Source organism: Gadus chalcogrammus, chromosome 22 (genome assembly GCF_026213295.1).
Source record: "Gadus chalcogrammus isolate NIFS_2021 chromosome 22, NIFS_Gcha_1.0, whole genome shotgun sequence".
In the NCBI taxonomy this organism is placed as follows: domain Eukaryota; kingdom Metazoa; phylum Chordata; class Actinopteri; order Gadiformes; family Gadidae; genus Gadus; species Gadus chalcogrammus.
This window is the reverse complement of record NC_079433.1, coordinates 17,171,970-17,185,369: the sequence shown is the minus strand read 5'-3', so window position 1 is coordinate 17,185,369 and position 13,400 is coordinate 17,171,970. Positions and strand designations below refer to the sequence as shown.

At 50.3% G+C, this 13,400-nt stretch overlaps 1 protein-coding gene across 1 annotated transcript in view; it reads left to right on the top strand.

Annotated features, from left to right (window-relative positions):
- The first annotated feature begins 2,515 nt into the window (after positions 1–2,515).
- khdrbs1b (KH domain containing, RNA binding, signal transduction associated 1b) overlaps positions 2,516–13,400 on the top strand; it is a 13,298-nt gene continuing 2,413 nt past the window's right edge. Inside the window, exons 1-6 of the mRNA XM_056582531.1 lie at positions 2,516–2,774; positions 4,009–4,133; positions 6,042–6,158; positions 8,180–8,326; positions 11,434–11,567; positions 12,338–12,575. Of these exons, the coding sequence (XP_056438506.1) occupies positions 2,681–2,774; positions 4,009–4,133; positions 6,042–6,158; positions 8,180–8,326; positions 11,434–11,567; positions 12,338–12,575 (855 nt within the window). The 5' untranslated portion in view covers positions 2,516–2,680. The remainder of the gene's footprint in view (positions 2,775–4,008; positions 4,134–6,041; positions 6,159–8,179; positions 8,327–11,433; positions 11,568–12,337; positions 12,576–13,400) is intronic.

Sequence of the window (13,400 nt, the reverse complement as noted above, 5' to 3'; positions counted from 1 at the left end):
TATCTGTACCGTAAATTCAAATGATTCCGTGAAGCAGTCCGTGTGTACAAGCATGTCCTTTCAAAACCTCACCTATGCATATTTTGGCCTTTGCCAATTGCATTATGTTGGCACTTTGAAGTGAGCTATAGACAAAATAATAGATAAGTTCGGGCACTGACTGACATGACCATAGTAAGTGTTATACTGACTACTTGTACACACGTAACCATGTGATTTTACTGTATAGATTTTGAGAAAATGTCCTTTGAAAACCTCACCTATGCATATTTTGGCCTTTGCCAATTGCATTTTCTTAGCACTTTGAAGTGGGCTATAGACAAAATAATAGATAAGTTCCGGCACGGACTGACATGACCATACTAAGTGTTATACTCACTACTTGTAAACAAGTAACCATGTGATTTTACTGTATAGATTTCGAGAAAATGTCCTTTGAAAACCTCCCCTATGCATATTTTGGCCTATGCAAATTGCATTATGTTGGCACTTTGAAGGGAGCTATAGACAAAATAATAGATAAGTTCCGGCACTGACTGACAGGACCATAGTAAGTGTTATACTGACTACTTGTACACACGTAACCATGTGATTTTACTGTATAGATTTTTAGAAAATGTCCTTTGAAAACCTCACCTATGCATATTTTGGCCTTTGCCAATTGCATTTTCTTAGCACTTTGAAGTGGGCTATAGACAAAATAATACATAAGTTCCGGCACTGACTGACATGACCATATTCACCCTTGTGCTGACTACCTGTACACACGGAACCATGTGATTTTACTGTACAGATTTTGAGAACGCTGTGCTGACTACTTGTACAAAAGTAGGCCTATCAATGCGATTTTACTGTATAGATTTTGAATAAATGTCCTTAGAAAACCTCACCTATGCATATTTTGGCCTTTGCAAATTGCATTTTCTTAGCATTTTGAAGTGAGCTATAGACAAAAATATACATAAGTTCCGGGACTGAATGATATGAATATACTAACTGTTGTCCCGACTACTTCTGCACAAGGAACCACATGATTTCACTGTATAGTTTCGGGGAAAATGTCCTTTGAAAACCTCACGTGCATGCTTGGTCCTTTGAAAACCCTTTTTCGTAGTGGACGTTTTCACGCCGATAGCGTTTGCAGCGATCCACACAAACACACAACCGTAGGTGAAGGCTTTTATTTTGAGAACGTTGCGAGATACCGCACAAAGGCTGTTTAGAGTAGAGGCGCACGAAGATTTTGTGTGACGGCTGGCTTAACCGCGGATGGACGAATGGCGGCTCACTTGACCGCAGTACTGTAGACGGCCAGACAGAAGCAGCTGATGATATAATTGAGCCAGCGGTGCCTCACAGGTAGTTTAACGCTGAAAATAGTTCAGAATCATATGTGTGTTTAAAGACAAACTACAATCTTGCTGCATTGTTAGTGGCACTGTCTATTCAGAGCACATTGGAAACCTTTGGCAAGTGATTAATAGTGTATTCCCCTCCCATGAACAGGTGCTTGGCTACTGCCACTCAGCAAGTGGATGAATGCCGCTAACGGAAAGCAGAAGCTAACCCAGCTCACTTCTGGACCCCCATGATACATTTGGAGCAACAGCTATCTCTGGGTATCCCTTTAAGATATTTATCAGAACATCTTTAATAATACTTAAGATGGGGACAAAATAGGCCATTTCAAAAGGAGTCAGATATGTGTGTAAACGACACCTATGACCTATCCATAGACATATTTTATGGATCAATGATGCTGATAGCCACTAAGAGGCAGTAGAGAGCTTAGAATAAAATTGAAATATTTTAATGCTTTGTAGTCTGGTTTCAATTAAAAAACGAAATGAATCCCTTGTCAATTTAACCGTAGTAATTATTAAATTACGGTCAATTATTAATTCAAATTAAAGGGATATACGGTGAAAACCACAACACCGCAGAATGACTGAATAGTCTTCCGTTCAGCGCTGCTGCTAATATTGTTAAAAAGTCATGAAAGCCACTGGAAAATTCAATTAAATCGAATTAAATTAAATGAATAAAAAGAGAGGTCCGGTTGGAGGCCCACGTCGTGGCTAGAATGTTCAAAGACAGCTGAAACTTGTACGATGCGAAGAGGTCTCTGGACTCCTGGATCCTCTCTTCAGCACCAACACACTCCATCACACACACCGTCAGCACCAACAGACACTCAGCACACACACCATCAGCACCAACACACACCCTTTCCTCCCCTCTCAGCACCGACACACACACTCATCACACATCCTCTCCTTCCCTCTCAGCACCAACACACTCATCACACATCCTCTTCTACCCTCTCATTCAGCACCAACACACACTCATCACACACACACCTCTACTTTCCCCATCAGAACCATTGGAGGAGGAGGAGGCGGCTTCAGTAAGTAGGCTCTTCTGAGCTCACTTCCGCTCGCTCAGAGCGTCTCAGTCGATCCGCCCGTCGCTGCTCCCGTTCTTCCATTTGCAGCGCGTCGCTCCACGGAGAGGATCCGCTCCCAGCCCTCGGGACCCGCATGCGAAGCGCACACCGCCCGCCGGATAAGCACTGTCTAGTAACGCAACTGGACTACTTTTTTCTGTTTACATTCGTTGTTGTTTTTAAGATTTTGTTTTTGCACGAAACATCGGGACAGAAACTGATTCTAACTACAAAATGGAGAACGACGGCAAATATCTCCCGGAGCTGCTGGCCGAGAAGGACAGCCTGGACGCGTCCTTTACGCACGCCATGAAACTTTTAACCGCAGGTAAAGTGGTCCGATTTGAGGACATAGCCTATGGTCCATAAGGTTAATATGGTCCATAAGGGGATGTGTGTTCAGGTAACGGCGGTGGTGTAACGTAGTGCGCTGTGCGGGTTGTTGTGCATTCGGGGACGGGAAGAGGACTGCCCCGTCTACCGCTCACAATCAGCCCTTTGACAAGCAGAGCCGTGTGTGTGGATGCCCTGCACACGGAGCGACACGTCCGAATAGGTGCAATACAGGCTTAAGGAGCAGTGTCCAAGTACTGCAATACAGGCTTAAGGAGCACCATCTTACTGCAATACAGGGCTAAAGAGCAGTTGTTATATTGTGTAGAATTGCCTTGCTGAACGGAGGATCTTTTCTCCTACAGAAATTTTTCTTCTTACAAAGCGCCGTCGGCTTGCACCCATGGCGATGCAAGGAGGACAGTCAAGGGGGGGACAGACCCCTGGACAGGCGCGAGTCACGGCCGTCTCACTGCAGGGCGTCACTGTAGTAAAGTACCATGTGCCGTGTTAGTGCAACCCCCCGCTGCTCTGCAGCCGTCACTAGTAAAGTCCCATGGGCCGTGTAAGTGCGAGCCCCCGCTGCTCTACAGCCGTCACTAGTAAAGTACCATGTGCCGCGTTAATGCGAGCCTCCCGCCGCTCTGCAGCCGCCCGTGACAGGAGGCGTCCTGACTGGCGTCCACCCTGGGGCCGCACCAGTGCTAGTGCGCCGTGCAGTATTCACACCTGATCAATGTTTATATATCGGCCCCCGGTAACCCCCCACCATCCAGATCCTCTGGTCCGGTACCCCCCCCACCACCACCAGCACCACCCAGGTCCTCTGGTCCGGTAACCCCCGACCTGGGGCTGCCCGTAGCTGTGTGTGCTGGATCAGATGTGTGATAAAAGTGTATGATACCACGGGGTAAAATAACAGCGCATCTGAAACAGCAGGGTCCCATTGGAACCTAACGTGTCCAATCATTCGGTTGGGGAACTTGTTAGTGTGAGGACCTTTTTGCTTCAAGTAAGTCCAGCTTAGTCTGTGAGTTGTATATAGAGAATGACCAACTTTACCCGTCAATAATGAATGAATAGTTTGTTGCATGGTTACTAAAGGGGATCAAAAACAAGACCTGTTCTGTGTACAGCAGGACATCTCCGTTATACACCCGGACGTTTTAAATCACCAGCGGCCTGCCTCTACGTATGTATCTAAATTGATATATATTCATCCCTTGTAGAGATTGACAGAGTCCAGAAAGACGAGCCTAAAAAGGAAGGGGGAGAGGCGTACCTGGACCTTTTCACAACCAAGAACATCAAACTCAAGGAGCGAGTGCTGATCCCCGTCCAGCAGTATCCCAAGGTAGGCCTCCTCCCAAAAACCACACCCTTCCACCTCCACCTCCACCATTACGGGAGGTCGCAGCCATTTGTTTGTAAAACACAAATAGTAGAATTTAAATGATTTGTTTAGTGTGTGTGTGCGTTATAATCTGCTGTGGTGCGTTCCTTTCAGGGCGTACAGTGTTTCTTGGATTTTTGTGTGTGTGTGTGTGTGTGTGTGTGTGTGTGTGTGTGTGTGTGTGTGTGTGTGTGTGTGTGTGTGTGTGTGTGTGTGTGTGTGTGTGTGTGTGTGTGTGTGTGTGTGTGTGTGGTGGAGTGTGACGTGCTGGTCTGCTAGTCAGGGCGTACTTGGTAAGTTTGAGAGAAGCTCAGCTCTCTTCCTCAAGCCTGGGTCTTTTCTTCAGCGATTAATGACGATCAATAGGCCAGTACAGTATTGATCTTATTATGTGCGCTGCTAGACTTGAGTAACGAGTGTTTGTGCACCAATGTGTCCTGTGACCGTCTCTGGAATAAGCTCTAGACATTCCCTGATGGGACTGGTTTCAGAGGGGTTTAACACGGTGTCACAGAACATCTGGATTAGGATCTGCTAAACCAGAGGTAATTCAGCGCATATCTCAAAGGAGATCAGGATCTTAAAGTCTTATGACGCACACAAGAAAATGGTACATGCCTTTTTCTTTAATAAAGAAAATTATGATATTATATTATTATTCAATAACAGTAGAATTGATTGCCAGACAGATGTACATTTAGTGCATATTATATCATTATTTCATAAAGTGGTCGTTTTAGGTTTCATTGATTCAGCCGGCTTTCTGGTTTCAGACTTTTAGTAAAAAAATAGTCTTTTACGGGACTTGCAGATTTGTCATCAACGTTTCGAATGTTGGATATCCTATATGGCGTAAAACAAATCATAGCTAAATGTATTGAGGGCAAGACATGCTCTCAGATACTAACAAGGAGAAGATCCATAGAGCGAGCGGCCGGTCGATGGTGTCATTAGGAGGTGGCCAGCGCCCGCTTGTCCCTTTCCCCAACCCGGCCCCGTGGCCTGTCGGTCTGTCTGTCCCATCTCTCCTAATCTTCAAATCACTCTTTTTTTTATGTATGTTCTTCTGAAGCAAGCATCGGCCCAACACGTTGTTCGTGTTGCTTGTGAATGCGTTGCGCAAAGGAATTTATTCTTCCCCCGTCCATTCCTCCAGTCTATGGGTGTGGCGCGTGTCAATTCCTACCTGCAGTTTAGTGAGAGCAACGTCTGAAGGTGTCTAAATTAAGCAGACCTGGCTGCTTCATCGATATATCGGCCAGATTTGATAAGAGGTTGGAACTCTGAAGGAATCATCAGAAAAACTCTGATGACAATATTGTATGATGTTGTTAGCTGGACAATGTCTGTATTGTATTCATATTATTTTGTAGTATTATTATTATTATTATCGTTATTCAAGAAAGATCATCGTAAAAACACCAAATACAAAGTCCACATTGCAAGAAAACCTCCATGTTTAAATTCTTCTTCATGAGTGCCCTGCAGAATATAATCCCCTGATACATATCTCCTCCCCATCACACGTCCCAGGGCCCCTATTGGCCCCTGCACCTCTCTGTCCACCAGGAGCCCGGGGCCCATGGCCCTTGTACCTCTGGCTGTGGCTGTAAAAGGCGACGTGGTCCCCAGAGAGCCCGCGTCACTTGAGGAGCCCTGCTCCAGTACAGAGTCACCGCCGCTCCTTATTGGTCCTGGGGGAGCTCTGATCCACCGGCGGCTGGCTTGGTTCAACCCCCCCCCCCCCCCCCCCCTGCTGCTGGTGCTGTGCTAAGTGGCCCTCTGCGCTCATGCAGGGGATCACGTGTCCGTTGGTCCGCCGCCGCGCTCACGTCTTCTGTGTCCTTTCTCTCCGCCGGGTCCCTCCAGTTCAACTTTGTGGGGAAGATCCTGGGGCCGCAGGGGAACACCATCAAGAGGCTGCAGGAGGAGACGGGAGCCAAGATCTCCGTGCTGGGCAAGGGCTCCATGAGGGACAAGGCCAAGGTAAACCACCTCCCCCCCCCCCCCCGCCATTACCCCTGCTGGTTAAGGCATGAATCAGGAGTCTCACAGTGGAGGAGTACGGCGGGAATGTGTCAAGAGTTAATGTTGCATGGGTTAAGATCTAGCATTTTTTTAATATTGGAGTAAATTAATGAATCATGACAAACATCCCATTTTGGGGAAAATACGTATTTGCGTACATTGGTTGAAGTGAAAGTCCTTCCACATACAAGTCTGCCACAGGAAAGCAGCTCATCATAGCTGTTGCTCACCCCCACCCGCTCCGCCACCTGGGTGGTGCACCTGGGGCTTTGAACCCCCCGGATGCAGACCGGTGGGGGGGGGGGGGGGGGGGGGGGGGGGGGGGGGGGGGCGCTGGCAGCAGCTGCACTCACGCTCCGACTAACCCATCCAGAGGAACACCAGCACATCTGAACAGAGCTCTCTGCTGTAGGTGTGAACCGGTGTTTAACATGTTTCCTACCGGTTAAATGATATGTTATGAACACATGTTATGCCCGGAGGACGCAGTGTCCTCCCTTGGAGCATAATGCTCAGGGACGTGGCTTCAGTAAGGAGCAGGGAGGAAAACCGTTAGCCAATCACCGGATCTCCCCCAAAAGGAAACGCCGATGAAGAGCCAGCACAGTGCATTAGGGCGACTCAGAGCTGCTCTTGAGTCATGACATCAGACACGCCGAGATGGGGGAACCAATGGTCTGAATGAGTCGAATGAATACATTCAGAATGAGCTCCAAAGAGAGAAAGCTCTCGGAACGTTTCACCACGTTTATCATATTCAGTGCTGTTTTCTACGCACAGGCTTCAATATTGTATTAAACGCTTCAACATTTCCAGAGACGGCATGCACACAATGTCCATAAAGACGGGCTCATGTGTTGGTGAACGGGGCTTTTTAGGTCAGTGCGTCCCTAATGCGTCCTGCTGTTGACATCCCTCCCTAGCAATGTGCGCTCGCTGCAGCGGATGCATTACTCTGTCAAAGATCTGGATGGCTCTGAGGCCTCACTCACTCTTAAAGCAACAGTGGCCCAAATCCTCCGTACACGGGACTCAAATCCAAATGTTTTAACCTGATCTTTTCAAAACCTATTTATACTAGTAGTGTTTGTTGGCGATCGGAAATTATATGTTTTCCTTTTCTTCAATCCATCACCGACAATAGCGTCTGTGTTTTCCATTGAATGGGTCTATTGCTGCCTTCCAATTTCATCCAAACTTTGAGGTTCGCTGAAGCTCTGCAGGGCCCTGAGAGCAGCTGGCCTCCACACAGCCATCCTACCTGTTCATATAGTCCAGCTTTTTATAGCTGAACTATATAACGGTTAGGGCTTGGACTTTTGCCCAAAAATCATATTCAAAGTTTGTTTGTTTATTAATATTAATATTCGAATATTTATAATACTTTGACCATTAAATGCCTTCAGTAAGGCCGGGATCTGGCTTCGCGAGGTTTGTTTACTGGTGTTGCTATGGTTACCGGTCTTGCGCGTTTCAACGGTTTATTAGGTTTCTAATAAATCGCTGTCTGATCAATACTTCATTCACTGCCTCTTCCGTGGTCATTACTTAATTATGAATAGACGGCGTTGGGTTCTCCAACGTCTCTCCCTCTCGGCCTGCCCATAACAGGTTCGAATATTAAGGGCTGCCTAATATTCGTTCGAACTTAGATTTATTTTTTGATATTCGAATTATATTCGAATAACGATATTCGGAGTCAAACCCCTAATAACAGTATACTATAAATATTGTCAACTGACAAAATTGTCAGTTGACAATGTCTCCGTGTCTAAAGAAACATCTTAATTGAATCAGTTTAAATTGATCGTATGTCTGGAGGGCTTCAATACAAGGTGCATTCTGGGATATGTGCGCACATGCTCTCTTGACCCTGACCAAACCTGGTACTGAATGCTATGGCAGTTCTTTTTAATTGTGTGTGTGTTGGTTTGGGATCGGTCGCTCGTCGGTTAATGTGCTGTTGCCCCTGGTTACAGGAGGAGGGCATGAGGAAAGGTGGGGAGCCGAAGTACGCCCATCTGTCCATGGAGCTGCACGTCTTCATCGAGGTTTTCGCGCCCGTCCCCGACGCCTACCTACGCATGGCCCACGCCATGGAGGAAGTCAAGAAGTTCCTCTTCCCTGTAAGTGTGCCTCCCTGCTGGTCTGCAACACTCACTCACAGTGTCCAACTGTCCCAGGGCCCAATGGGGAGCAAGTGGTATGTGGCTCCAGGAGTTCAGACTGGACAGACACACACACAGAAACCTCTGCTTGTATTCCAGACAAATAATTGTCAAGAGCTCGAGGCAACAGGCCTGGTGACAGGGCGCTGCGTCACTAAATGTATTTTCCCTTGACCCTCTTGAGAAGCTACCGAAGAATCAGAGTCCCAAAATTGAGATTAACAGCACTGAGGAAAAAATATTATAAATCTCTGTCTCCATTTACTAGTTTTCCATTTAGCAATAGCTTTAATCCAAAGTGAGTTGTGGGGGAACTGGATCCATGGCAGTAGGTTAGGTCTTGATTAGTGACCGGGGCCTCCTCCTCCTCCACTCCATGTCAGCCTCTCTAGGGCTGCTCCTCATGCACTGCTGCTTCTGCCTCTTCTTCTTCTCCTCCTCCTCCTCCTCCTCCCCAGAGAGAGAGAGAGAGGGGGGGAGAGGGAGAGAGAGAGTCCCTAGAGGAGCAGGAGGAAGAGCAGTGGTTGAATAACAGCACAGCCTGCTGCTCGCGCTCCATGCTGAAATTATAAATGCACTGGTGCCCTGGGACCAGAAACAGTGCAGCGATGGATGATTTAAACCCTGCAGGGACCGCCATTAGCACGCAGCGACCAATTAAAAGTGAGTAATGTCCACTGAAGTCACTGGAATGTTTCTCTAAAAACATTACCTGCAGCGTGGAGACCTGGGAGATGCACCGTCATCCAGAGAGAGAGATGGGGAGGAGGGGAGGAGAGGGGAGGAGGGGAGGAGGGGAGGGGAGGAGAGATGGGGAGGAGGGGAGGAGAGGAGGGGAGGGGAGGAGGGGAGGAGGGGAGGGAGGAGAGATGGGGAGGAGGGGAGGAGAGGAGGGGAGGAGAGGAGGGGAGGGGAGGAGGGGAGGGGAGGAGAGATGGGGAGGAGGGGAGGAGAGATGGGGAGGAGGGGAGGAGAGGAGGGGAGGAGAGGAGGGGAGGGGAGGAGGGACGGAGGGGAGAAGGGGAGGGGAGGAGAGATGGGGAGGAGGGGAGGAGAGGAGGGGAGGAGAGGAGGGGAGGGGAGGAGGGGAGGGGAGGAGAGATGGGGAGGAGGGGAGGGATCACAAGGTCGAGGTTGGCTCCACACGTCCATCGGCTGAAGTGCTTTGTCCAGCACACGAGAAAGAGGTAGAGGAGGGGTAGGAGAACAGGGCCCAACACGTCCTCCGGGTAGACCCCGTGTCTAGTCCCCCACCAGCGGCCACATCACGTCCCGCCGCCCCGGGCCCGGTCCGCTGTGGTCCGCTGCGGTCCGCTGCGGTCCGCTGTGGTCCGCTGCGGTCCGCTGTGGTCCGCTGTGGTCCGCTGTGGTCCGCTGCGGTCCGCTGTGGTCCGCTGCGGTCATGTCGTTGTGTTTCATGCTGAGGCGCTCTGGGCTCCCTGCAGCGCTCTCTGCCCCAGAGAGAGGGAGAGGGACGGCGGGCCGCTGGGCGCTAACAAGATGTTTACATCCATAGGGTCAAAAGGACGGCCAACGCTTAACAATAAACCCTCAGACAGCCGTGCTAGACGGGTACGGCCAAACGGTCGGGCTGTTTTAATCGGCCCGTTAATCTAATTGATTCATTTGGGGGGCGTGTGTCCGCCTCGATGGCCGTGCGGAAACCACGCTGATTAGATTTAAGATGGGGCTGATCTTTGATGGCCCCCCCCTGGTTCGCCGGGGGGAGGAGGAGGAATAGCCGAGGCATGTCACAGCGGGGGGGATTCGAAGGACGGTTGGGGGGCTAGCCCACGTTAAGCGCTTGGATTTTCTTGCTGCGTTGAAGCAGCCTTCAGCACTTTTAACTGTTTGCTTCCTCATGTCTTGTGTGTCTTCGGAAGCAAGATGATGTGCACTGGCACACAACTCGGGGTAACGCTGAGCTAGTCTGTCGCCATGCTAGCTGCCGGGGGGGGGGGGGGGTGGGGCCAGATGGATGCTAACAAGCATGTTAAATGGTCGCTTGCTTCTAGTGGAGCCACTAATAGCGGCTGATGAATCGGTCATGATGCTGGTGGCAGTACTACGCCCTCTCTACCGTTGGGTAGAGAGGGCTCTCTGACTCTCTGGATGGGCTGGGGGGCCGATGCTTTTGATGCTGGTTTTTCGTGGGTCTTTAATGCCAGCCTGGGAACAAGACGAATCTGCTCTGGCATTTGCGTTTCGCTCTCTCCCGTCCAGACGACCAGACACGGGCTGGGCCAATCAGAACTGTTGATTTGTCGGTGGGCGGGTTTAATAGGGTGAGGGGGAAGGGGTGCCCAATGTGAGCGCCGGAAAGGCATTTGGGCAAAGACAACCAAGATGGCGGCCGCCGCTGAGACCTGCTCCGTCGCTCTGATTGGTTGTAGTTCTGTCCAATAGTGTCAGGTCTGCGTCGGTTGCTCAGACTCCCGGTTCCAGACTATACGGGGTTTGGGAGTTGCTCTGGCAACGTTAGGCTTACGTCATACCATTGATTCATGGCTTTTGTTATGTTTCTGTGAGAGGGGGGACGGGGTCATATGATGTTCCAGCCCATCGTAATGTTAAAGAACATGATCTATAACTGATGTTTATTAAATATTTATGCAGTGCTTTAATACGGGAGCATTGGGATTTTGGGTTTTTATATTATATATTTTATGAAGTCATAAAAAGCTGCTATCTTTTCCTAGCCTTCCGCTATTTATTGTACAATCCATTTTCCACATCTCACTCTCTATGTCTGGAGTTGTCAAGCTGCTGCAGAGAGTGGATCATCCAGTCTCTACAGACACACACACACACACACACACACACACACACACACACACACACACACACACACACACACACACACACACACACACACACACACACACACACACAGAGACACACACACACACACACACACACACACACACACACACACACAAGCACAGACACAGAAACACAGAGGCATACACACACACACACACACACACACACACACACACACACACACACACACACACACACACACACACACACACACACTCATCCCCTCTCTCTTGTATCTGTAGGACATGATGGACGATATCTGTCAGGAGCAGTTCCTGGAGATGGGTTACCTGAACGGGGGCCAGGAGCACGGGGCCCGGGGCCGAGGGGGCCCCCCTCTCAGGAGCCGGGGCGCCCCCCCCAACGGAGCACCCAGGTGAGGGGGGGGGGGGCTCGGAGCTAATCTCAGAGCACGCGGCCTATAACCAGGGTCAGGTTAAATGGACCAGCAGCGTCTGCTGCTCTGCCAGGTTCCCCCATCTGGTGACCACATCACCCCCGTCTCCACCGGCTCTATAGGGCTCTGCATTTACATTTACATTTATATTTACATTTACATTTAGTGCATTTAGCAGACGCTTTTGTCCATCGCGACTTACAATAAGTACAGTTGTCAGAAGAAAGATGAACAATGTATCGCTGTCCGTGCAGTAAGGATGTCCATAGAACCAATTGCCAAGCACTATCACTTGCTAGGTTGACCCATCCCACGTATACAACAAAGATAGCTATGATAAGAGGCTACACAATACTAAGAACTACTTTAAATGCCAGGACGTACAACATACAATAAGTGCTTAAGAGTCTTTCTGCAGATCCCAGAACGGTTACCAGCTCATCCTCCAAACTATTGTTGGCATTGATGGACGACGTTTTTCCGATTCTTGCTGATAGCGAGGACGAGTGGATAACTGAGGGCCACCTCCTACCAGCAAGACAAATGGTTCATCCTCTTAGTCGCATGTATGATGGCAGCTTGTTCTTACCATCTAAAGCCCGATGCAAGGTCACAACATCAGCAGTGTTAGAAGTATGGTCTATATAGGATATAGTGTAAATGGTACAGCGTGTATCTGAGTGTAGAAGAGGCGGAGTTACACCCCTCCTAACGGGCCCTTGACTCCTCCTCCTCTCTGCCCCCTCCAGGGGGAGGGGCATGCCTCCCCGCGGCGGCGCCACCAGGGGCCCGGTGGCCCGCGGGGGCCCGGCCAGGGGCACCGCGGTCAGGGGAGCTCCAGCGGGCAGAGGCGGGCCCCCGGCGGCGCCCTCCAGGGGGGCGGCCGCGCCCCGGGCCAGACCCCCCACGGCCGGGCCCCCGCAGAGGATGGCCCCGCCGCCCCCGCACCAGCACGCCCCCGCAACGGCCGAGGCCTACGATGAATACGTACGTACCGCCGTGACCCCCCACTGTGACCCCACTGCGACCCCACACTGTGACCCCACACTGTGACCCCACACTGTGACCCCACTGTGACCCCACACTGTGACCCCACCGTGACCCCACACTGTGACCCCACTGTGACCCCACACTATGACCCCACACTGTGACCCCACCGTGACCCCACAATGTGACCCCACTGTGACCCCACACTGTGACCCCACTGTGACCCCACTGTGACCCCACACTGTGACCCCACAATGTGACCCCACTGTGACCCCACTGTGACCCCACACTGTGACCCCACTGTGACCCCACACTGTGACCCCACACTGTGACCCCATACTGTGACCCCACACTGTGACCCCACTGTGACCCCACACTGTGACCCCACACTGTGACCCCACTGTGACCCCACTGTGACCCCATACTGTGACCCCACACTGTGACCCCATACTGTGACCCCACACTGTGACCCCACTGTGACCCCACACACTGACCCCACCCTAGGTGGGTCATGGTCATCCAACATGAAATGTCATTCTCCTGTCCTGGTAGCCGTGGTTCACACTACGAGTGACTTAAGGAACAACCAGCAAAGTGGCCAGTGACGTTTAGCAAGACGTAAAGAGTAAACAAACAAACAGGCAGTCAATAAGAGCCGCTTTGATTGGAGGAAGGACACCTGCATGCTGTGGACGGGGGGCCCGTGTGGCCCCTCTCACTGGGGGCCGACCTCTTAAGGGAAGGGTTTCATGTCTATTTTGGTCTACCATGGGGCGACCTTTACAGTGTGTGTGTGTGTGTGTGTGTGTGTGTGTGTGTGTGTGT